This window comes from Gorilla gorilla, chromosome 12 (assembly GCF_029281585.2).
Source record: "Gorilla gorilla gorilla isolate KB3781 chromosome 12, NHGRI_mGorGor1-v2.1_pri, whole genome shotgun sequence".
In the NCBI taxonomy this organism is placed as follows: Eukaryota; Metazoa; Chordata; class Mammalia; order Primates; family Hominidae; genus Gorilla; species Gorilla gorilla.
In genome coordinates, this window is record NC_073236.2 from 50,575,193 (window position 1) to 50,600,315 (window position 25,123).

Here is a 25,123-nt window from a genome sequence, read left to right on the forward strand (position 1 = left end):
GGAAATTCCCTTAGTTTCCCCTTTATGAGAAACCTAGGATCTGTCATCAACCTCATTTCCTTGTGGTTGATTTTGTGCGGATTGGCTCAACACTTATTTCCCAGCGAGCCCGGACAGGTGATACTTGTGCTAATTCTGTGATTTCTTCCTCCGAGCCTCACAGGATCTTCTGGTAGGAGGAGCTGGTTTTCTTTCATGTCATACGTTTCTCATGCCCCACCCAGGAAGCTGGAGCCTCCCTCTCTGCTCATCCAGATAAATGATCCAGGCTCCATTAGAGCCCATCACTGACCTTGGAAGCTGCTGGAGCCACGATTCAGTCCCCTGGACTGTAGATAAAGGCCCTTTCTTGCCAGGTATAGTCAATAGCTGGAAAGCCTCTTCTCCCTCCCTCTGGAGCCTTTCCTCTCATCTGTGCTTTGGGGCTTAATGAAGGGAAGGGCCACATCAGGCTGGCTCTGTGCTTTGTCCTATGTGTGGCTGCTTCTTACTGGGGAGTTGCTGGGATCCTGGCAGAGTGGCCCTGGCATGGGACCCTCCCCTGCTCCTAGGCAAAAACAATGCCGATGAAGGGGTGGAGGCTTCAGAGAAGAGGAGTCAGGGCATCAGGTGCCTGTGGGTTATTTAAGGTCAAATTTTATGCCTGGCCTTCGAACTCCTAGGGGAGACACTACCATACTATCTGGATCTCCAGGTGGAGGAAAATTCTACCTATTCTCCCTTTGCTGATGCTTCCTTCAAGTTTTGTCCCAGATGTGGCTCAGAACTTCTGCCCAGAGCTTCGTGTCAGGCCAGGTTTCCCAGCTCCCTGTCTAGAATGAGGGCCTGAGGAGCTAGTGTCCTGGAAGGTCTTGGAAACATCTCTTGTGGTTCATCTGTTCTATGTCTGCCTTCACAGGTGCTGAGACAACCACACTATGAGAGGCACTCCAGGAGACGCTGACGGTGGAGGAAGGGCCATCTATCAATCAAGTGAATCAAATGCTGTTGGGATGGGGCTCTGGAGGCTTAGGCCCTCTGCACTCACGCTATCTCCTGTGGAAGCCCCAGCCTTCTCTGCTCCTTTCTGTGCACTGCCCTTCCCACCTGGTGCTGCCCACCTACCACTGGGCCCTGGGCTTCTGGAGGGTGGGAGCTATTGCTCAGTCACTGCTCCAGCTCCAGTCCCCAGCACCGGGGCCAAGCACAGAGTAGGCACAAAAGAGGGTAGCTGGGCCTTGGCACACAAGTTCTGTGAGACTGCTCATTGCCCTCTGTCTTGATAGTTTGCCCTCTTAAACCAGTGACTTCCCTTGGTAGCCCTTGCCTTCCTCACCAGAGCTCACAACTTCACTAGAAAGAAAGGCTAGGCTGATGGGTGATGTGAGTGCTGTCAGTTTGGGGATGCAAACCCCACACCTTCCTTACAAAATGGCCTGGGTTAGATACTTTTCTCCTGGGTCTAGTAAAGCAGTCTTGATTATAATATTTCTTCATTTTTTTCTCTATCCCAAAATCAGTGTGTAAACCTATTACTGGGACTATTAATGATTTGAATCAGCAAGTGTGGACCCTTCAGGGTCAGAACCTTGTGGCAGTTCCACGAAGTGACAGTGTGACCCCAGGTGAGTGGTCACCCTGTGCCTTCCCCACTGTTTGCACTGCTGTGGCTGGGAAGCTGGCATCAGCCTTTTGTGAAAGTGTGACTTTACAATGGGGCCCACCAGGAGTGGGGAGAATTTCACACCTAATTGGGAAGAGAAGTCAGGGAGAACTTTGTGTTCCACTAAGATGAAGAAGCCAGAGATGGTGGAGGAGCCTCCAAGGGAATAGGAAAGCTGCTGTCAGTCATCTGAAGCCATGTCTTATGGAAGACTAGTAGCTTGTTCTGCATGACTTCAAGGTGTCCTAAAATGACTAAATGGGTGAATACCACAGAAAGGCAGGTTTCAGCATCACATTGGGAAAAACTTGCAAAAGGGACCAAGCTCTCCAAGAATCAGAGGGGCTGCTTGATGTAGGAGCTCCCCATCTCCATGTGCTCGAGCAGAGGCGTGAGAATCTCAAGAGCATACTCTGTTGTCTGCTTAGCTCTCTGTGTTTGCTCATTTACTAGGGCAGTGACTGGCACATGGTATGAATGAATGAATGAATGAATGAATGAATATGGGGGTTGGCCATTTGGTGGGTCTAGTTGGGATTACACTCTTCAGCTCTCTTCCAGATCCACTTGAGGATACTGCCTTGCTAAATCAAATAATCTTTGCTGACTTCAAAAGGAAACTGATACCATCTCTCCCCTTATCTTTACAGTCACTGTTGCTGTTATCACGTGCAAGTATCCAGAGGCTCTTGAGCAAGGCAGAGGGGATCCCATTTATTTGGGAATCCAGAATCCAGAAATGTGTTTGTATTGTGAGAAGGTTGGAGAACAGCCCACGTTGCAGCTAAAAGTGAGTAGCTAAGAAAAATATTTAAAAAGCCTTTCCTTTTAGAAGTGTTTGGTTGAATACCTAATTTTAGAATTAAAAAAGAAATAGTCTCATCTTCCTAAGCATATTTATTCCCAGCCTCTTTTAAGTTATGTGCATGCAATACACTTTTCTTTTTCTCCTGGCTGTCAGTAGTTAAGGTCCTTGTTTTGCTTTTTTTTTTCCAAGCCAAACTGCATCCAGCTTTATTAAAGATACTTTCCATAAACATTCATGGTATTTCAGGCAGGATATGGGCAGAAAATTGTTAAGAGTATACAGCAAACTTCAAACTCCCTTGTTCAATGGACTATCAAAAATCAGAAAGCCACTATAAAACTCAATGAAGTCTTCATCTGATGCTCTGAACAGGGAGAGTTTAGAGTGAGGGTTGACATTTCACATTTAGCATGTCGTTTAAACTTTTCACAAGCCAACCCTGACTTTCAGGAAGTGAAATGAAAATGGTAGAATTTATCTGAAGATCCACGATCTAGAAACAGAACCACTGCTCTTTTGACAGGTGCCATCTCAGTGGCATCACTGGAAAGTCCAGAGTGCCTGACATACTGGTAACCAATGATTGAGGGCCGGGTCCCAACAGATGTCTGGGCTTAAAGGAGTTAAATCTATGCTGAAAGATGGAAAGGGAGAAGAGGACATTAAAATGAATTTATTTTCCATACCACAAGGCTTTTCTGCCAAGGTGGCCATGTGTGTCAAAGTCAGAGAATCCCTCCTCCTGGGAGCCAAGAGGAACTCTCTCAAAACTAGAAGGGAAATGTGTTTTCCCCACATCGATCCAGCTTTGGAGACATTCTATTAGCGACATATGCCCCTTCCCCTAAAAACAACAATGAAGTGTTCTGGGTGCTAACAACATAGCTTAAAAAGAAAAGTAAAACAAAATTCTGCATTTTTATAAAACTTGATAAAAAATAGTTTTTCAAACTGTGCAGTCACCAGAAGTACACAGTTATCAAAAACGCACACACTACACTTGGCATCTGCAGCACCTTCAGCTTTCTGTGCCTTCCCTGTTTTGGCATCTCTGTTTTCTGCAGGGTTATTCCCCTCCTTGCCAGCATCAGCTTTTCCCTTTTTCCCTTTGGGTACCTTCTCTCCCTTCTTTGCAGGGGCATTTTTAGGCTTGGCCTCTGGATTTGGAGGAGCAGGTTTAGTAGACAACTTTGCGGGCCTTCTCTGTGGTTCGTCCTTCACCTTGGCTTATCTCCTTTAGCATCCCCTTCAGCCTTTCTCTTGGGCATGGTGGTGGCCACCCCAGCGGGATGTAGGCACTGGGTGCAGGATGCAGCAGTGTGCGGGTTTTGGTCAGTCTGGGGGCTGTTCTCGCCTCTTCTTCACACTGCTCTGTCTTTCTTAACCTTTGATATATTCTTGGCCATCATTTCTTCAAGTATATTCTCACCCTTATTTTCCTTTTGGAATTCCTATTCATCCATCATTGAAAGTTATGAGTCTCACTTCAGTATCTCATGATATCTCATCTAATTTTTTATACTTTCTATCCCTTCATTGCTTTTTAAAATTTTGGTGTTGCATCTGGAAGAATTTATTGCTTTGCTCTGCCAGCTCATGGTTACATTTTCAGTGTTGTCCCTTCTGGAAATCATCCTTTTATAGCATTTCCTGAAATTTCAATCTTTACTCTTTTAATTCCCAAGCTCTCTGGTTGGTTCTTCTTTTATTTTTTAATGACTGTTTGTCCTCGTTCCACAAACTTCAGTTTAATTCAGTTTGATTCAACTCAATCCAATTCAATTAAGCACATGTATGGGTACTTTCTGGCCTCTAGCACTGTGTAGATGCTTGAGATATAGCTGTGCACAGAATGGCAAAGAACCCTGACCATGTGGGGCTTGGATTCTAGTCAAATGAGAGAAATGGCAAACAATAAATGTAATAGTAGGTCAATTTGTGCTATGTTAGAGGTCTTTACCTCTCCTAGAAAAATAAAAATGGTTACAGCAGGATAGACAGACCAGCAGTACCAGGAACACAGGTGGCGTCAGGCTGCAGTGGTGAATAGTGCAATAGGCATCATTGCCTAGGTGAGATGTTAGCAGGGAGTAGAAAGAGCTAGGGAAGTTAGTTAGGAGGTGTCTAGTGAGGCCACGTCCCAGGACCAGTGAGGACTGGTGTGCAGGAGTGAACTGAGGAATGAGTCCAGAGAGATAAAGGCAGACATAAAAGGCTTGTCCTTTGCAAGGACTCAGCCTTGCAATCTGAGTGAAATGGGAAATATTAGAATGTTTTGAACAGAGGAATGGTGTGAAGGGGCTTAGGTCTAAAAAGGATCTCTCTGGATGCTTGTCGATCTTAGACTGTGGCGGGCAAAGGTGAAAGTCCTTCAGGAGACTTTGAGGTGGTCTAGGTGTGATTTGATGGGCCAGGAGATAGCAGCAGAGGTGGGGAGAAGTGAGTCAGATTCTGGTAGTATTTTAAGTGGAGGAAACAGGATTGTGAGTGTGATCAATAAAGTCAGGACTGAGAATGACATTTTCTACTTTGTCCTGTCAGCTAAGTCACCCTTATGTTGTGCGTTTGTTCTCAGATGGGGACTAAGAATTGACCGTTGCGTTTGGCAATGTGTGGGTCTTTGCGGACCTTGGCAGGAGCAGTGTTGGTGCTGTAGTGGGGGCAAAAGCCTGGATGGAGTAAGTTTAAAGGGAGGAATTACAAGAAAGGAATCAGAGACAGCATATATGGACAGCGATTGCAGGAAGTTTTCTGCAAAGTGGAACTGGCAGCGGTGGTGGGTAAGCAAAGTAGTTATTTTGTTTAAGATGGTAGAAATGACAGCAAATATGCTGATAGGAATGACTAAGAAGAGCAAGCAAAATTGATGGAGCACAAGAGAGCAGGGAGAACGGCTAGAGGGATGTCCTTAAGTTGCAAGTGCAGATAGGACCTTTCACCCAGTCCTCCTCAAGCAGGGAGGTGCAGATATGGGTGCCATGTGCTGGGAGCCCATGTTATGGTGTGGTTTGTACAAGTTGTCTTCTAATTACTTCAATTTTCTCAGTGGGTAGGAAGTTGAAGGTGATGATGGAGGAGGTATGGGAGTTTCAAAGGAGGAAGCATTCTTCCATTTATTAAACAGCAAATCTCTGTTGAGTAGAATGCTGGGGGCTCTCCTCTGTGTTGAGGAATACAGTGATGAACAAGTGTAACAATCATTCTGGGATTGATGAATAAATACGCTAAGTTTAGATAGCAGTTGGTACTAATGAAGAAAATAACTCAGGAATATGGTCGCAATGAGTAGGAGGGAGGATTCCAAACTGATTTTGGCTGGGATGGAATGTTCAGTAAAGTTCTCCCCAAGGAGGAGACCCAGGTGATGGGGAGGAGCTGGCCTTGGGAAGATGTGGGGCTGGTGTGAGGTGCAGGGAGAGTAAGTGCCAGGACCTTGGGTGGGAACAGCTTGGTGTCTTGGAAGGCAAAGAAGAAGACAGGTGTGGTGGGGGCAGAATGAGCATGCAGGAGAGCGGTAAGAAGGCAGGGCAGCAGGTAGGCAGGAGCTGGGTGGCGTAGACCCTGTGGGCTTTGCCGAGGAGTTTCACTGTAATAACAATAGAAAATCATGCAAAAGGGTATCATAATCTTATTTATTTACTTCAGTTTAAAGTTCACTTACCTGCCTTATGGAGAATGATTATTAGAGAATAGAGTAGGTTCAAGGAGAACATTTAGAAGGTCACCCTAATTGTCCAGGTGAGAGAGTGATGGCCTGGATTGGGGTTGACGCCATGTGTGGAGTGCAAGAAGTGACTCGATTCAGGAAATATTTTGGTATTTTGGAAATAGAGTCCACAGGCCTTGCTCCTGGGTTAGATGTTAGGGGATCAAAAAAAAAAAAAAAAAAAAAGAAATGTCAATAATGACTCCTAGGTTTCTGGCCACCCAAAGAATCAGATTAACTGGAAGCCATTAATTGAGTAAAGGAATCCTGTGGGAGAAGAACTTCCCACTCAGGGTGGAATGTGGCTGAATTACAGATCATTTCTGTGTCTCTCTTGAGATCTTGAACACTTGCAATTTACTTAGAAATACTTATTTTACCTAAATATACAATGCACGTACATACAAATATATAGACATACAGAATATAATTCCATATACAATATAGAAGGCATTTTCTGATTGCTCTATTTACCTTCTTCCTTTGATACAAATCCTTTGATTTGTTAGACCCTCTTGGGTCTTTTTCATTGGTATTTATCTTTCTCATATATGTGGCAATTAGTCAGAAATTCATACCCTAACCTGGCTGTCCTTTGTCACGCCAGTGGTTCTTGCAGGGTAGTGACTCTCACTGTTGTGGTATTGGTAAGGGAGGTAATTTCCAATTTCTTCCTTTTCCTAAGGGTCCCCTCAGCCTCTTGTGTGAGAAGAGTTCTAACTTGTTGTTTAAGTGTGGCTGCTTGTTCATTAAACTCTCTCTTGTAAACTTCCTACACCATCTCTGGATTTGAGGGTGGGGGCTTGGAAGGTAAAATTTCATGTATGTTTACTCTGCTGCTCCTTCAAAATGTGTGTTTCTCTAGGCCTGCTCTAATAGATGGATAAGGTTTTCTGGAACTTTGGAACATTTATTGAATTATTATGAATAACCTTGAATATCTCAAACAGCTTCTGTTTCTCCTAATGGGTACTTGTTCTGACATTTCAGGAGCAGAAGATCATGGATCTGTATGGCCAACCCGAGCCCGTGAAACCCTTCCTTTTCTACCGTGTCAAGACTGGTAGGACCTCCACCCTTGAGTCTGTGGCCTTCCCGGACTGGTTCATTGCCTCCTCCAAGAGAGACCAGCCCATCATCCTGACTTCAGAACTTGGGAAGTCATACAACACTGCCTTTGAATTAAATATAAATGACTGAACTCAGCCTAGAGGTGGCAGCGTGGTCTTTGTCTTAAGGTTTCTGGTTCCCAATGTGTTTTTGTCTACATTTTCTTAGTGTCATTTTCACGCTGGTGCTGAGATAGGAGCAAAGCTGCTGTTATCATCTCATTTTATAATGAAGAAGAAGCAATTACTTCATAGCAACTGAAGAACAGGATGTGGGCTCAGAAGCAGGAGAGCTGGGTGGTATAAGGCTGTCCTCTCAAGCTGGTGCTGTGTAGGCCACAAGGCATCTGCATGAGTGACTTTAAGACTCAAAGACCAAACACTGAGCTTTCTTCTAGGGGTGGGTATGAAGATGCTTCAGAGCTCATGCGTCTTACCCACGATGGCATGACTAGCACAGAGCTGATCTCTGTTTCTGTTTTGCTTTATTTCCTCTTGGGATGATATCATCCAGTCTTTATATGTTGCCAATATACCTCATTGTGTGTAATAGAACCTTCTTAGCATTAAGACCTTGTAAACAAAAATAATTCTTGTGTTAAGTTAAATCATTTTTGTCCTAATTGTAATGTGTAATCTTAAAGTTAAATAAACTTTGTGTATTTATATAATAATAAAGCTAAAACTGATATAAAATAAAGAAAGAGTAAACTGAAATTAGCAAGAGTAGTTGAATAAAGCCATTGCAGTGGGTAAACCTGGGACTGGGGCTTAGCTGGGGACAAAAGGGCCTTCCTTGGTGGATAGTGATGGGGTGGGGGTGAGAAATTCAATATGTAACAGGGCTCTGCTGTTTGGCTCCTTTCTTTATGGTCGAATAGCCTTGGTTTTTCCCTGCTTCCTCTAGTCTTTTCCTTTTAGAACATCTCACCATTCACATACTTTTTTCAAAAACTTCAGTAAGGTGTCTTTTTTTTCTTCTTGGAAGAGAAAGCCTTGCTTTCCCAACAGCCACCTTTAGAAGATATATTCTGACGAAATTAAATAACTGACTGATGTAGTTTGCATGTTTGTCTTCGTCCAAATCTCATGTTGAAATGTAATCCCCAGTGTTGAAGGTGGAGCCTGGTGGGAGGTGTTTTGGTCATGGGGGTGGATCACTTGTGGCTTGATGCTGTCCTCACCATAGTGAGTGGGTTCTCACAAGATCTGGTTGTTTAAAAGTGTGTGGCACCTCCACCCTCACTCTCTCTGTTGCTCCTGCTTTTGCCATGTGACGTACCTGCTCCCCCTTCACCCTCTGCCATGATTGGAAGCTTCCTGAGGCCTCCCTAGACGCCAAGCAGATACCAATACCAAGCTTCCTGTAAAGCCCGCAGAACGGAACTGTGAGCTAATTAAACCTCTTTTCTTAATAAATTACCCAGTCTTGGGTATTTCTTTACAACCATGAAAGAATGACCTAACACACTCACTGTGGGTATAATTGTAGAAATATATACCTCAGATCTGATTCTGTATATAATAGATTTCTTTATTTTTACTCTAACACTGAAAATGCAGAACATTCTGTTTGCTTAAGTACATTCTTCAAAATAGCATAGCAACTTATTTTTTTTTCTACTTTTGGGCAATCAGACTGCATCCACTACTAACAATTACAATAAGCAATCAGCAAGCATGGATTTAATGTGATACCTCTTTATTCTTTAACTTTTTCTTTTTGGGGGGTTATTTTTAATTAAACATTTAAAAATAATTTTTAAAGCTCAATTTTTACGTATCTTTTTAAATTGACAGATAACAGTGTATGTTTTTATTGGGTACCACATGATGTTTTGAAGTACATATACATTTGTGGAATGGTTAAATCTAGCTAATTAACAAATGTACTGCCTCACATGGTTATCATTTTTTTGTGGTGAGAGCACATAACATCCACTCTCTACATTTTTTGAGAGAATATATCATCATTTACTATAGTCTCCTTGCTGTAAAATAGGTCTCTTGAAATTTATTCCTTCTACATAACCCTAATTATGTAGCCCTTGGCTAACATCCCCCCATCCCTCCTCCTGCCTAACTACACTAGCCTCTGGTAACTACCATTCTACTTTCTACCTCTATGAGATCAACTTTTTAAAAAATTTCACATATGAGTGAGATCATGTGGTATTTGTCTTTCTGTGCCTGGCTTGTTTCGTTTAGCATAATGTTCTCCAGGTTCATCCATGTCTTCACAACTGGTGGGATTTCAATCCCTTTTTATGGCTAAATAGTATTCCATTATGTGTATGTACCACATTTTCTTTATCTACTCATCTGTCGATGGACACTTAGGTGGACTCAATATCTCGGCTACTGTGAATGGTGCTACAGTAAACATGGGAGTGCAGATATCTCTTTGACATAAAGATTTGAATTCCTTTGCATAGTGTGATTGCTGGATCATATGGTAGTTCTATTTTTAATTTTCTGAGCTTCTATAATGTTTTTCAGAGTGGCTGCACTAATTTAAATGCCCCCCAAGGGTGTATAAGAGCTCCCTTTTCTCCACAACGTTGACAGCACTTATCTTTTGTCTTTTTGATAATGCCCATTCTAACTAGGGGAAAGTGATATGCCATTGTGATTTTGACTTGCATTTCTCTGATTAGGAATATTGAGCATTTTTTCATATGTCTATTGGTCATTTGTGTGTCTTTCTTTTTGTGAAATGTCTATTCAGGTATTTTGCCTGTTTTTCAAACAGGTTATTTATTTATTATTATTATTATTTGCAACTGAGTTGTTTAAGTTCGCTATGTATTTTTGATATTTACCCCTTGTCAGATGTATAGTTTGCAAATATTTTCTCCCATTCTGTAAGTTGTCTCTTCACTCTGTTGATTGTTTCCTTTTCTGTACAGAAGCTCTCTTATTTGATATAGTCACACATTTGTTTATTTCTGATTTTGTTTTTTGCCTTTGATTTTGAGGTCTTATCCAAAAAATCCTTGCTCAGACAATGTTTCTCCTATGTTTTCTTCTAGTAGTTTCATAGTTTCAAGTCTTACATTTAAGTATTTAATCCATCTTAATTTTTGTATATGGCAAGAGATAAGAGTCTTAATTTTACTTTTCTGCCTGTGGATATCCAGTTTTTCTAACATAATTTATTTATTTATTTTATAATAATAATGACAATTATAGCATTTACTACAATGACTTTTAATACTCTAAGGTGCATGTGTGTGTCTGTGTTTTAATATTTTACAAATTGTCACAAAGGCACTCAACCCCATAGAAGATGCAGTATTTTTTAGTGTAAAGCAATTTTTGTAGTCTTGACAAAAATCATTTAAAGTTCTGTCACAAAGCAAATTAATTTTCTATTTCATGAATTAAAAATGAAAAGAGACTTACAAAAAGCTTTATTTGTTTTAAATCATGTTTCCCTTCTTTTTTGGGGACAAAACAATGTCTACTTTAATTAGGTAAATCTTCCTCAGACTTTGATGTTGTATCATAGCATATATCATAATCTTACCCACTATGTTTAGAGATTGTTTTTTAAATTAAGTATGTAATAATGCCCACACCTTTATTAACTCTGTTTAGCTGCATTAGTTACGATGATGCTAAAATCTCTCATATTTCATTTTTTCTTGATGTCATTTCATCAAACCATTAAGACTCATGGTTAAAATATAATAAATATATAATAGAGGCATATGTTTATTTAACACAAAACTTGTTGTTAATATCATGTTCACAGTGGTGGAAGCCATGAATAATTCATCAGTGTTCCCAGTGCCTTGGCAGTAGGTCTTCACCATTAAATCTCATGTTGTAGAATTACTTTATCACTTGCTTTAAAAAGAATCATTTGCTTAATAATTTGCTTAGAGTAATGTTTGCTATTAGTGTATAAAAATGCTACTGTTTTTTCAGCAAAGACTTGGGACCAACTTAAATGTCCATAAGTGTTAGACTGGATAAAGAAAATGTGGCACATATACACCATGGAATACTATGCAGCCATAAAAAGAATGAGTTCATGTCCTTTGCAGGGACATGGGTGAAGCTGGAAACCATTATTCTCAGCAAACTAACACAGGAACAGAAAAGCAAACACCACATGTTCTCTCTCATAAGTGGGAGTTGAACAATGAGAACACATAGACACAGGGAGGGGAACATCAGGCACTGGGGCCTGTCAGGGGATGGGGGGTAAAGGGAGGGAGAGCATTAGCACAAATACCTAATGTGGGGCTTAAAACCTAGATGATGGGTTGATAGGTGTGGCAAACCACCATGGCACATGTGTGTAACAAATCTGCACGTGTATCCCAGAACTTAAAGTTAAAAAAAATGCTACTGTTTTTTGAACGTTGATTTTGTAACCTGCAACTTTATTGAATTAGTTTATTAGATCTAACAGTTTTTTTTCCATGTTTAAGATTTTTAATGTATAAGAGCATGTCAAAAGCAAACATGGACAATTTAACTTTCTCCTTTCCAATTTGGACGCCCTTTATTTCTTTCTTTTGTCTGGCTCTGGCTAGGACTTCCAGTACTATGTTGAATAGAAGTGGTGAAAGTGGGCATTCTTTTTTTCTTCCAAATCTTAGAATAAAAGCTTCAAACTTTTCCCCATTCAGTATGATGTTAGCCATGGGTTTGTTGTATATGGCCTTTCTTATGTTCAGATACATTCCTTCTATATCTAATCCATTGAGAGTTTTTATCATGAAGAGATGCTGAATTTTGTCAAATGTTTTTTTTCTGCATCTTTTGAAATGATTATATATTTTTTCTTTCATTTTGTTAACATGGTATATTATATTTATAGATTTGTGTGTATTGAACCATCCTTGCATACCTGGGATGATTGGCTATGGTGAATAATCCTTTTAATGTGCTATTTGAGTTTGGTTTGCTAGTAGTTTATTATGGAATTTTGCATCTATGTTCATTAGCGATGTTGGTCTGTAGTTTTCCTTTTTGGTGGTGTTCTGGTCTGGTTTTGGCATCAGGATGATGCTGGCCTTATGGAATGAGTTTGAAAGAATTCCACTCTCTTCAACTTTGTGAAATAGTGTGAAAAGGCTTGGTGTTAGTTCTTCACTAAATGCTTGATAGAATTAAGGAATGAAGCCATCAGGCCCTGGGGTTTTCTTTGATGGAAGAGTTTTAAACTGCTAATTAAATCTCCTTTCCTATTGATCTGTTCAGTCTTTTTATTTCTTCATATTTCAATACTGGTAGGTTTTATGTGTCCAGGAATTTATCTATTTCTTCAAGGTTTTCCAATTTGTTGGCATATAATTGTTCATAATAGTCTCTATGATTCTTTGTATTTCAGTGGTATCAGCTTTAACATCTCCCTTTTCATCTCTGATTTTATTTATTTGAATATTCTTTTTTTCTTAGTCTAGCTTACAGTTTGCTTATTTTATTTATCTTTTTAAAAATCAGCTCTTCATTTTGTTGATCTTTTTTAGTCTCTATTGATTTATGCTCTGATTTTTATTATTTTTTCTTCTACTAATTTTAGGTTTAGTTTTTTCTTGTTTTTCTAGTTCCTTGAGATGCAACATTACGTTGTTTATTTATAAGATTATACAGTATATAATGCTGTATACTCTTTTTGTCTTTGACAGTTTGATGATTATATGTTGTGGGGTAGTCTTATTTGGGTTCTTTCTTTTTAAATATAGGTGTTTATCACCATAAACATTCCTCTTAGGACTGCTAATGCTGTATTCCGTAAGTTTTGGTATATTGTGTTTCCATTTTCATTTTTCTCAAGACATTTTAAAATTTTCCTTTAAATTTCTTTATTGGCCCATTGGTTGTTCAGTAACATGTTGTTTAATTTCCATGTATTTGCAAATTTTACCAGGTTTCTCCTGTTAATTCTTTATAGTTTTATACCACTGTGGTCAGAGAAGATATGTGATATGATTTCAATCTTTTTAAATATGTTAATACTTGTTTTGTGGCCTAACATATATTCTATTCTGAAGAATGTTCCATGTTGCAATTGAAAAGAATATGTATTCTGTAGCAGTTAAATGCAATTGTTTTTTGTAAATTTCTGTTAGGTCTATTTTGTCTAGAGTGCCATTTAAATCTGATGTTTGTTAATTTTGTGACTGTATGATCTTTCCCTTGCTGAAGGTGAAGTGTTGAAATCCCTTACAATTATTGTATTGCAATCTATCCCTTTCTTTAGATCTATTAATATTTTCCTTGCTGAATTCACCCCTTTGCCATTATATAATGGCCTCCTTTGTCTCATTTTTACTTAAATAAAAATTAAGTTTTAAATTTACAATCTATTTTATCCAATATAACTATAGCTACTTCTGCTCTCTTTTGGTTTCCATTTGGGTAGAACATCTTTTCCATCCCTTCACTTTCATTGTACATGTATCCTTATAGATGAAGTGGGTTTCTTGTTGGCTGTGTAAGTTGGGCCTTGTTTTTTTTTTTTTTTTTAAATTCAGCTACTCTATGACTTTTCATTGGATAATTTAGTTCATTTATAGTCAAGGTAATTATTGATTGTAAGAACTTACTCCTGCCATTTTGTTACATGTTTTCTAGTTGTTTTGTGGATCCTTTATTCCTTTCTTTCTCTCTTACTGTCTTCCTTTGTGGCTAATTTTCTTTAGTCGTATGTTTTGATTCCTGATTATTATTTTTAGTGCATAGGTTTTTGCTTTGTGGTTACCATGAGGCTTACAAAAACTTTTTATGGTTGTAACAGGTTATTTAAAACTGATGACAACTTAAATTGGATTGCAAAAATTTCTACTTTTTAATTTAACTCCTCTCTCAACATTTTGAATTTTTGATGTCACAGCTTATATCTTTTTATGTTGCATATTGTTTAAGAACTTGTTATAGTTATTATTTATAATAGTTTTGTCTTTTAACCTTTTATACTAAAGATATAAGTGATTTACATACCACCATTATGTTAATAGAGTATTCAGAGTTTGACTATGTACCTACTTTTACCAACGAGTTATATTCTTTCAGATGTTTTCGTGTTACTCATTTGCATCTTTTTTTTCATCTTGCAGAACTCCCTTTAGCATTTCTTGTAAGACAGGTTTGGTGGCGATGAATTCCCTCAGTTTTTGTGTGTCTGAAAAATCTTTATCTCTCCATCATTTTTGAAAGACAGCTTTGCTGACTAGAATATTCTTGGTTGGCACGTTTTTTTCCTTCAGCATTTTAAATATATCATTCCATTTTCTCCTGGCCTATGAGGTTTCTGTTGAGAAGTTTGCTGTTGGGCATATAGAGACCATTATATGTTATTTGCTTCTTTTCCCTTGCTACTTTCAGGATACTCTTTTTGTCTTTGACAGTTTGATGATTATATGTTGTGGGGTAGTCTTGTTTGGGTTGAGTTTGATTAGAGATCTTTGACCTTCCTGTACTTGGATATTTATATCTTTCTCCAGGTTTGGAAAGTTTTCCATTGTTATTCTATTCCTTTCTCTTTCTTTACTCCCTCTTGAGTACCAGTAACCTATACATTTGCTCTTTTGATGTTACTCCATAAGTTTTATAAGCTTTCTTCATTTATTTTTATTCCTTTTTCTCCACTGACTGTATATTTTGAATTACCCTGTCTTTGAATTCACAGATTCTTTTCCTCTTGTTGTTAAGTTCTACTGTGGATGGTCTCATTGTATTTTTAATTTTTTTTCTCGGCTCCAGAATTTCTATTTGAGTTTTTGAAAGTTATTTCATTATCTCTGTTAAATTTCTCTGACAAAATTTTGAATTGTTTTTCGGTATGTTCTTGAAGTTTGCTGAGCTTCCTTAAAACAGGTATCTTGAATTCCTTGTCAGGCAGTTCTTCCATCTCCATTTCTTCAGGGTCAGTCACTGGCACCTTATTTTGTCTGCTTGGTGAAGTGATCATTCCCTGATTTATCGTGATTCTTGTAGCCATTTGTAGATGTCCGTGCATTGATGTAAGTACCTAATCTAGTCTTTGCAATCTGGCTTTGTTGGGGAGCTTCCTTTAGCAGTAAGTCTGTCCAGAGATTCAGAGAAGTTTGACTGGGGAGGTCCCTAAGCCTGTGACCATTTCAGCAATTGCAGCACTAGGAGCTGCTCTAAGTCCAGGACCACGATGGCCAGAATCCTTTGGCAGCAGAGGCTGAGGCAGCACTGGGTCACATCCAAAGCTTAGAGTCTCTGAGACCAGCACAGCACTACATAGGGCATGCTCAACACAATGGCCACTATGGCCTGCCCACTGCTGGCAGTGACTTGTACCAAACTCAAGTCCATCTCACTGGTGCCACAGGTTCCTGTCTGGTGCTGGGGTAGATCTAGAGGCTTCATCTACAGGTATAAGCCTGGTGGTAGGGATCAAGTTGTTTGCCCTGTGGTGGGTTTTACTGTGGCAGGCGTGGTACTGAGTTCCAAGGTGAAGTCTTACTCTTAATTCCTTTTTCTTTCCCCAAGAGATAATGTCTCTCTCTATACTGCACTGCCTGGGGTTAGGGAAGGGGTGATGTGGGTAATGTAAAACTGTCCTTCCTATTCTCTTCAATGCATCTGTTATTATTATGATGCTAAAATCAAGTACTGTGATCTCTCACCTGGTTTCCTTTGCTCTTGTGATTTTTTTTGTGCATGAATAGTTGATCAAATTGATGTTTCTGTGCGGAATGATTAATGCAAAGTCCTACTTTCCTCCTTCCTCTGCCACTCTCCTCTAAAGTTTTCTTCCTCAATTGAATATAATGTTGGCATTGCAGTTTTATAAAAATCAACATTAAAATAAGTGTTAAAGTTAATTAATTCTGGAATATCCAGTAGAAGAATTAGTCATTGGATATTCACTCGTATATCCATACTATGCTAATAAATAGTGGCAGGTTGTTACATCTGCCAATTTATATTATTAATTAAAAGCTGATGACACATTAGCTTGTGACATGATTATGGTTGTAAGTGTTACAGCATCTCCATCCTGCTACAGGCTGTGTGATGACTTGGTATTCCCACCTCTTTTCTCTACTGTGAAAAACTTTGTTTGTTCAGTCACTGATACCTTGGACTTTCACTTGGCACAAATGTGAGCTCAAACAAAAGCTCAAATATGAGTCCTGACATCATGTGGCTGGACTCAAGGGTAAGGTGTTCATTATGGTGATACAGAAGAGGCTATGATGACAGAGTATAACCAAAATGAAAACACCAATTTATAATAATCTCATAGAAAGCATGTGGAACCCAGAAAACACAGATCTGGGCTCCCTGCCTTACGCATCACATGTGAGAAATAGTGTATTATGCCATGGTTTACAAAATCATGGAGGATCCCTGCAAGGAGCAATATCCTCATTTTCAGGTGAATAGTCTGGTCCACACCTAGTTTTTACACATTGCTATAGCAAATACTTTTGCATTTGAGAAGCACAAGCTCTAGGCTAATACTCATTGAATAATTTGTTTTCTTTGGACCTTTAGCAATTGGTGTTATAGAAGGTCTGATGCACTAGGAGAAGGGGGATTCTGGGGGTGGAGGCGGAATTAGTAGTCTTATAACCATGCCACCAGAGATTCACAATTGTAGATAAAACAGGTGAGCGGGATGTTTCTCTGTCAAGTCGCTTTGGGGCTGATATCTTCTCACCTCAGGACTGCTGAAGGGTAATGGCTGTTTCCTGAATCTGGACAGGAAGACTTTGTCTCATAATTCATTAACAACTGGGCATGGGGACTGAAGATGCTGCCCACAGTGTGCTGAAAACAATGGTCATAATTAATAACACATGTCAATAAAATATTGTTTTGTTTCTTAGACTGTTGCTGTGAGAAATCAGCAACAATTACCTTGAGCAAGATGGCAGAGCAAAGTCTGAGACATGTCATCATTAGGGCTGTGCCTATCTAGCAGGGTGTCAGCAAATGACCTACCCAGGGTGGAGTCACCCAAGGTGGAGCACCTGTGCAAATGTCATTACGTAGTGACACAAGTACAGTAATGTTCAGCACACCTGTATTTCCCAAACTTGAAACTACATTAGAATCATCTGGATATTCACTGAAAACCTAGGGCACTTGTGCTCACTCCATGCCTAGTAGATTAAAATCCCCTCCTCCAGAAATTGCAACTTACTAAGTTTATGGTGGGACCTAAGAATTAATATTTTACCAAAGACCCTAGGGAGTGCTAATTTCTAAGTAAACATGGGAAATACTCCTCTGGACCATCCAGTGGAGTTTTGTGTGTAAAAAGACACAAATTAATCATGCTTGGAATGATCTATATGCTTCTATAGAAATAAAGAGGTATGTAAAAATATATACCTCCTGCTTTTTTTGACATTTACTTTTGTAAAGTTGTTCTCTCTTGAGTGATTTAAAAGCAAATTGAAGGAAAATGACTTGTATAAAAAGTTCACATCCTCAAATAAAATTTTTCATATCCCCAAATTGGAAAGAACCGAAATTTCCATCAAGCAGTGAATAGATAAACAAGTTGTGGTGTATTCAATGCTACTTAGCAATAAAAAGAAATTAAGGATGTGGGTGGTGGCACGCGGCATGGCAATGGCAGCAGGCGGCAGCGATCCACGGGCTGACGATGTAGAGGAGGACACTTCACAGCTCCTTTTTCCTAAAGAGTTTGAAACAGCGGAGACCCTTCTAAATTCAGAAGTTCATATGCTTCTGGAACATCGAAAGCAATAGAACGAGAGTGCAGAGGATGAACAGGAACTCTCAGAAGTCTTCATGAAAACAATGAAACTACAAAGGCCGTTTCAGTGGTTTCGAAAACAGAGAGACCATTGCCAGTGTTCGTAGCTTGTTACTCTAGAAAAACCTTCATAAATTTGAGTTGGTCTGTTTGGCCAACCTTTGCCCAGAGACTGCTGAGGAGTCCAAGGCTCTAATCCCAAACTTGGAGGGGTGGTTTGAAGTGAGGAGCTGCAGCAGGTTCTTGATGATATCCAGACAAAGCACAGCTTTCAGTATTCATCCCTAAACATGACTGCTGCTTGGAGAAACTATGGCCCCACAGGGTCTGGGGCTGATTTGCATAGACATTTCATTGTAGAAGACAGTTGGGAATTCCTCTGGAGAAAACAGCCCAACTTGCTGTTGGGTTAGGTTGCTGTTTAAAATAATTCTTAGGTCCAGGTGACATGTAATCTTGGAGCAGCCTTGTGCAGTGGCTGCCAGTGGCTTCCTGAGTGTGCCCTGGAAAGTGTGAGGTGGCTGGGGTGGGAGGGGGTGTCATATTAGCCACACTGTTGACTCCCTCATTCATGGCTTTTGGCCCCCACGTTATCTTGTATTCTTAATACTTCATGTTTTAATTTCAGTGTGTTTATACGTTTTGAAACTAGACCAGAACATAGTAGACTTTATAGAGAAAGACCAGTTTTATCTAGATGCCAAAGGAAGAATTAAACCACTGTTATTGTTTGAGACTTTTTTTTTTTTTTTGTTTGGAGATAGGGTCTTAACTCTGTTGCCCAGGCTGGAGGAGTGCAATGGTGCAATCATGGCTCACTGCAAACTTCTGGGATCAAAAAATCCTCCTGCCTCAGCCTCCCAAATAGCTGGGGCCACAGATGTGCACCACCACTCTTGGCTAATTAAAAAAAATTTTTTTTAAATTTTATTTTAAATAGAGGGTGCATCTCACTATGTTGCCCAGACTGGTCTTAAACTCCTGGCCTCAAGTAATCCTCCTGCCTTATCCTCCCAAACTGCTGAGATTACAGGTGTGAGCCACTGCACCTGGCCTGAGGAGTATGTAAACTTCCTGGGCCTCTGTGCATGCCTGAGCAGCTGCTGTTCAGAGACTTCAAGCAGCTCTGTGTCAGACCCCAGGTCCTGGTAACGTGCGCTCACTCCACCTCCTGATCTGAGGGTTGCAAAGATTCATGGGAGAAGTGTGGTTTCCTGCTTCCCTTGGCGGGGTGCTGGGGATTCCCTTGGCTCTCTGTCGCTAACAGGAGGACTGTCACCTCGCCCTGCTTTCCTTTGTTCTCTGTGGGTCGAGTTGTTTCCCTGATCAGTCCCAATGCGAGTACCTGGATATATCAGTTGAAGGTGCTGTATTTACTCACCCCTTTTTGTTATTTTCCATGAGTGCCACACACTGCAGCTGCTTCTTATTGGTCATCTTGGCCCCCACCAGCAGTTGTTAATTCTAGAGAAAACATTAAGTTATTCAGGAGACAAAATGTAATCATAATTTACTATATAGCCTAATTGTCAGTAATGTTTATATTGCAATAATAGTGTATACGCTATCCAAAATCATGATGTAAATATTTTGGAAGGATGCATGGATGAATGAGTGTGTGTGTGTGTGTCTGTGTGTGTGTTTGTGTAGTAGGGAGTTAGATGAGTTGTGTATGACAATGAAAACTATTTTCCATGGAAGGATGTTAACACATAATGGCTCAAACAGAAAAATCAAGAAATAGCACCACACTCATAGTACTTTGAAAAATGGAGGTAAATATCAAAAACAATTAAAAGAGTAAAAACTGGTTTTCTCTGAGCAGCAGGAAATAATGACTATTCTGTTTTGTAACAAGACTTTGAAGCCTGAGAAAACAGACTATGTTTATGTGAAGCTTTTGTTTCTGGAGATGAAAATAGCAGAGCCAAGAGGAATGATGAAAAAATCCATTGTTGGACTATATGGAAAACTCAGGCTGTGTTCATGGTCTTTGAGTGAACTATTTTCAAGTAAGTGGTCTACCCCTTGATATTTGAATTTAAGATAGTTTCCTTTTGTTATTAATACTCTTTCTGTTTTAAGCAAATTGTGATTGTCAATTTTACCAATGGGTTGGAGGCCATAGACTGAGAAAGCAACCCTCCTTTTCTGCACTGGAAGGATGAACCATCATTCTGCCTGTGGGACCTTGCTCTGACATTGCCTTGGATTGGAATCCAAGTCTATGGAGAGGGACTATGTGTTTTCTTTCTTCGTGGGTCCGTGTCTTTAAATTTTAATATAGTATTTTTACGCTTAAAATGGTCATAAAGGATTTTATTTTAGTTTTTCCTTCTGTAAGATTTAGATAAAAGACTTTCTGGCTTTCTCATATAACTGGCTTTATTTTTTCATCTTTATTACTGATGTCTGATTTATTTCTGCCTTTTAAATATTTATTATTTTAGCTTATTTTGTTTTATTTAGATTTACATATGGCTTTTAAAAAAGGTTCCCTAAGAATTTAATGAAGTAATGAGATTATGTAAACACTCAATAAAGAATAGAAATAAACTCAAATAAATATGGAGGTAAATATCAAAAACAGTTAAAAGACAATAAACAAGAATACTTATTGTTGTATTGTCCTGATCATCTCCAGGAAATCCAGGAAATTGTTTTAGAATCCATTTTCTTTCTATGGTGTAAAATAAATACTGAGTAGGTAAGAAGGAATATTTGTAACAAATATATCTAAGGTCTAAACAAAAGGGACCTATATAAACTCACCCAGATGAATAAACAGAACTAGGAACTTTGGAAGAACTGTATGCCCATCCTCTATTCTATCCTCTTCTCTTCCTCCCCACAGATGTAATTGTCATCCTAAATTTGATGGTAACTATTCTCTTAAATTTTGTTATAGTTTTACCATCTATGTATATGCCCCTAAAATAGATATTGTTTATGCTTTAAACTTTATATAAATGAAATAATACTGTATGTATTCTTTTACATCTTGCTTATTCACATTCTTGGGATTCATGGTGATATGTCATGTCAGTTTGGGTGCTTTGATGAGAAGATGTTAAGAGATTTAATGGGAGACATGCCTGAAGGGTAAAAAAGAGGGATCAGGAGTAGGTAGGGAGAGCATTCAGACTGTGAGGCAGGACTGACACCAATGATAGAAAAGAGAGAAGGAAAGGCCAGGTGCGGTGGCTCACACCTATAATCCCAGCACTTTGGGAGGCCAAGGCAGGCAGATCACTTGAGGTCAGGAGTTCGAGACCAGCCTGGCCAACACAGTGAAACCCCACCTCTACTAAAAATACAAAAATTAGCCAGCCGTGGTGGCACGTGCCTATAGTCCCAGCTACTTGGGAGTCTGAGGAAGGGGAATCACTTGAACCCAGGAGGAAGAGGCTGCAGTGAGCCGAGATCATGCTACTGCACTCCAGCCTGGGCAACAGAGCATCTCGAGACTCTGTCAAAAAAAAAAAAAAAAAAGAGAGAGAGAGAGAGAGAAGGAAGGAGGAGTGGGTAGGAAGAGCGTCAGACTGCAGTGCACCTGTGAAGCTCTGAGACAGTCTCAACCTGGCACATGGGGGAGCCCTAGAGCAAAACTTGGCTGCAGAGGCATTCCACATCAGTAGGAAAGACTGCCATCACTGGCTGGGAGCAGTCCAAGAAAAGAGTGTTCTTGGCAGGAGCACTGCCATGAACCCAAAATTGCAGCAGCTGAGGTTGTCTTCCAACTGTTCTCCTTGTAACAGTTTCTTTTAAAGGGAAGTCTGAGAGTCACACCTCCGTGCTCACAATCCACTCTTGTGCTGCATGGACCCCATCCTCTACGTATGTTTGGGAGCAGATCATCCACGCCTCCCATGGGTGTCTACCTGAAGGGAAATTTAGCAGAGGAATGTTAGTGAATGGACTACAGCACCCGTTTCTATAGTTGGGCCAACAGTTTGTTCTCATCACCTTTTGTCTCCGCTGTCTATTCTAAATTTCCTTTACCCTCAACTAATAGCTTGGCAGGTCTTAGTGGCTTTCCTGGGGATGTGATCAAACCCCTCACTCTGGCAATCATGTACTTCTTGAGCTGGGGTTACTGCATGTCTATTCACATTTAGTTATTCAAGGGAGTACCAAGAGGTGTCCAAATGGATCACTTGGGTTCCACAAGTATTACACACATATACCTCCCTATCTTCATATGTAAAAGCAGCTATACCTCCTCTTACATATACTGCTGGATGGCAGCCCATCCTTCCAAAGTATTACCACTTACATGGTGTTCCAGGTATACCTCCAGGAGGCCATTTTTCTCCATCAGGTTGCTACTTTTGGGTTGACCAGTGAGTCCAGGGAAGTAGTGGAGCAGGCTTATACTGACTTTGCGGGGTCAATTACTACATTTTCAGGATTTTTTGAGTCGGTTGGCAACTTGAAATTGCCAATTATAGTAGTATTTACATCAAGAAAATTGACAAATACTACAAATCAGGGCTTTTTTTTTTCTGGAGAGCCAGTTATTAAAAATGTACTAGTATACCATTAAGTGAACTTAATGATCATGGACCTGTTTCAGCTCTTCCTTCACTATAGGGCCAGTGTTTTGGTTAGATGCTATGTTGTTTTGGACTCCCTGGTTGGATGTTGTATTGCATGGGATTCCATAGGCCCCTGGATAGTGGTTATAGCTGAGGTTCTGAATGTAGGAGAGCAATCCCACACCCAGACTATGTATTCATCCCTGTGAGGACAAACTGCTTTCCTTCCAAGAGGGAGGAGACTGATATACTTAACCTGTCACCACAAGTTTCTGTCTCAGAACGTTCTTGATTTTCCCTTAATCTGAAAAACTTAAGAAATTTTGCAGAGTATGAAATTCCATTGGAAGGTTTCCTTTCTGCATTTTGAGATATCATTCTGTTGTCTTTTGGCTTTCATTGTTGTAATTGAGAAGTCAGTTGTCAGTCTTCTGCACCCCTCGAAGGTAATGAGTTTTTATTATCTGCTACTTTTACATTTAATTTTTGCCTTTGGTTTTATAAAATTTCAATCTGATGTGTTTAGAAGTGAATCTTTAAAAAATTTATGTTATTTGAGATTTATTGTGTTTTTTGAAACTGTGAATCGGTGTCTTTATTATTTGAGAATATTCCCAGCCATTCTCTCTTCAAATAATTACTCTGCCTTATTTTATCTTTCCTCCTAGGACTCCAATCAATATCTTGCACCTTCTCACCTTATTCTCCACATTTTTTCCACCTTCTTCTGTATTTTCTGGCTTTCCTGTGCCTGTGCTCCAATCTGGATTTCTTCTCATTTGTCTTCAGATTTGCTAATTCTCTTTTCTGCTGTGTGATGCCTACTGCTAAATATAGCTATTGGCTTATTTAATTTAATTTACTTATCATACAGTCATAGAGGTTCTGCTTGACTCCATCAAATCTGTCACTTTCCATAGTTTTCTGTTCTAGAAAAATATTTTCATGTTTTTCATTTGTTTCTTAAACATGGTTAGGATGGTTGCTTTAAGCTGTGTGTAAAAAAATTACAAAATGTGAAGTTTGTGTAGATATGTTTCTGTTATCTTGTTTTGTTTGCTTTGTTTCTTTTTTCTTGTTGTTCTTGTTCTTGTGACCTTGTTTACTCATATGCCTGGTAATCTTCAACTATGTGTGACTTGTGCCTTTGAAAATGTATCTGAGTGACTCTTCCCTCCTCTAGAGAGACTTTCTTTTTGCTTCTTGTGGAATGAGTTTAGCCTACATAAAATTGAATACAGTTTGATTGTTTTTAGCTCAATGAAGCTATGAGTATTTAGTGTGAAAATCTTTGTGAGAGTCTGTCCCTGGCCGCAGCCCTCCAGAAATGCTTCTTTTCTTTTTCTTTCACTCTTCTCCTTTGTTCAGTGCCAGGACAGTCGTCTCCATGGTTCTTAGAGGTTGGAGAAAGGCAATCTGGATTTCATGAGCTTGCCACCTCCCCAGCCCCAACCCTGTGCACTGACTTCTTTATTTTTGTGCTGGTGTGACTACAGTACTGAGCATAAAGTGTACTATATCAGCAGAGAGCATAGAGTGGTTTTACTGTTCCCTTATTTTAGATCCTGGTTCTGTAGGTCTGGAGTAGGACCTGAGATTCTGCATTTCTGGCAAGCTTCAAAATAATGCCAATGTATCATCCATAAAGTACACCTTAAGTATTAAAGATGTACACAACAAGGAAAATTTTGTCTAATGATTTGGCAATACATGAATAATAGTAGCCAAAATAAATGGTGGAAATTGTGCTATAGGATTTGGGAAAGATTTGCAGGGTAGAGGTGACTATATTAAACTTTGAAGTGAGTAATGAAGGATAGATAGGGATGGACAAAGGAATGAAATCCCAAGACAGGTCTAGTTCTGGATAGACAAAGAGAGAGAGAAGGCTGCAACTCTAGGCTTTACTCCTGTGGAATTCTTTTCTTGCAGAGTGAGAAGTTTCCTTCATCATATTTGGCTCAGTGTCCTTTCTCAGGAGCATTCACCCTTTTGGCTATAAAGGATGTTTCCTCCATGCTAGAGAGAAATAAGTACAGGTCTTGAACAATCTGGTATCACCACAGCCCTCACCACCTCCACTGATGGCACTGCGGCCTAAGTACCCAGGCCATATAGAGCTCCAAGTATCTATGGGATGAAATAAGAATTTTAAAGGACCTACATCTTAGCTGTTGTCACAAATGAGTTTGCATTCATATGTGCAGCATCCAAACCAATATGTTTTGTCTGTTTGCATCTTCATACCTATGGAAGGACCTTGGGCCTCTTCCCCCAAGATATTCATGTGGGTTCAGTTCCGTGCAGAGAGAGTGGAGCTGATGTCATAGGCTCTGAACTTTCTTCTTTGAGTATGGAAATCATCTTATGCTAATGGAGACCTGAGGAAGCTCCTCTTTATAAACTCAGCGTGATACCAAATTCTAATTTTGATTCAGGGATACCTGCTACACATTTAAATTTGGGCTATACATGATTTCACACTCTTGAGGAGATGACTGTGGGGCTCCCTGGGACAAAATTTTAATGGCCTTTTATATCATACCATGCAGTAGGAATATCTGGGAAGGAGACAGGGTGTAAACAGAAGGAAA

General features: G+C 39.7%; 1 protein-coding gene and 2 pseudogenes across 1 annotated transcript; 2 read left to right on the top strand and 1 right to left on the bottom strand.

The window, feature by feature from the left end:
- Positions 1-283: 283 nt before the first annotated feature.
- IL36G (interleukin 36 gamma) lies at positions 284-7,965 on the top strand. Its single transcript, XM_004031634.5, has 5 exons — positions 284-356; positions 899-972; positions 1,500-1,604; positions 2,293-2,432; positions 7,147-7,965. Exons 2-5 carry the CDS (start codon positions 918-920, stop codon positions 7,354-7,356), a joined length of 510 nt encoding a protein of 169 aa, XP_004031682.1. The 5' UTR covers positions 284-356; positions 899-917; the 3' UTR covers positions 7,357-7,965.
- Positions 2,739-3,718, bottom strand: LOC109025822 (non-histone chromosomal protein HMG-17-like; annotated as a pseudogene).
- A 9,878-nt stretch (positions 7,966-17,843) lies between the features above and the next one.
- LOC101133941 (DNA-directed RNA polymerase II subunit RPB4-like) lies at positions 17,844-18,404 on the top strand (annotated as a pseudogene).
- Positions 18,405-25,123: the final 6,719 nt, after the last annotated feature.

What these genes read in the sequence shown, in the direction of transcription:
- IL36G (XM_004031634.5), top strand. Translation starts at nt 918, where the DNA reads ATGAGAGGCACTCCAGGAGACGCTGACGGTGGAGGAAGGGCCATCTAT. An exon ending in AAGTGACAGTGTGACCCCAG is followed by an intron (nt 1,605 to 2,292) that starts GTGAGTGGTCAC and finishes TTATCTTTACAG; the next exon opens with TCACTGTTGCTGTTATCACG. An exon ending in AGCCCACGTTGCAGCTAAAA is followed by an intron (nt 2,433 to 7,146) that starts GTGAGTAGCTAA and finishes CTGACATTTCAG; the next exon opens with GAGCAGAAGATCATGGATCT.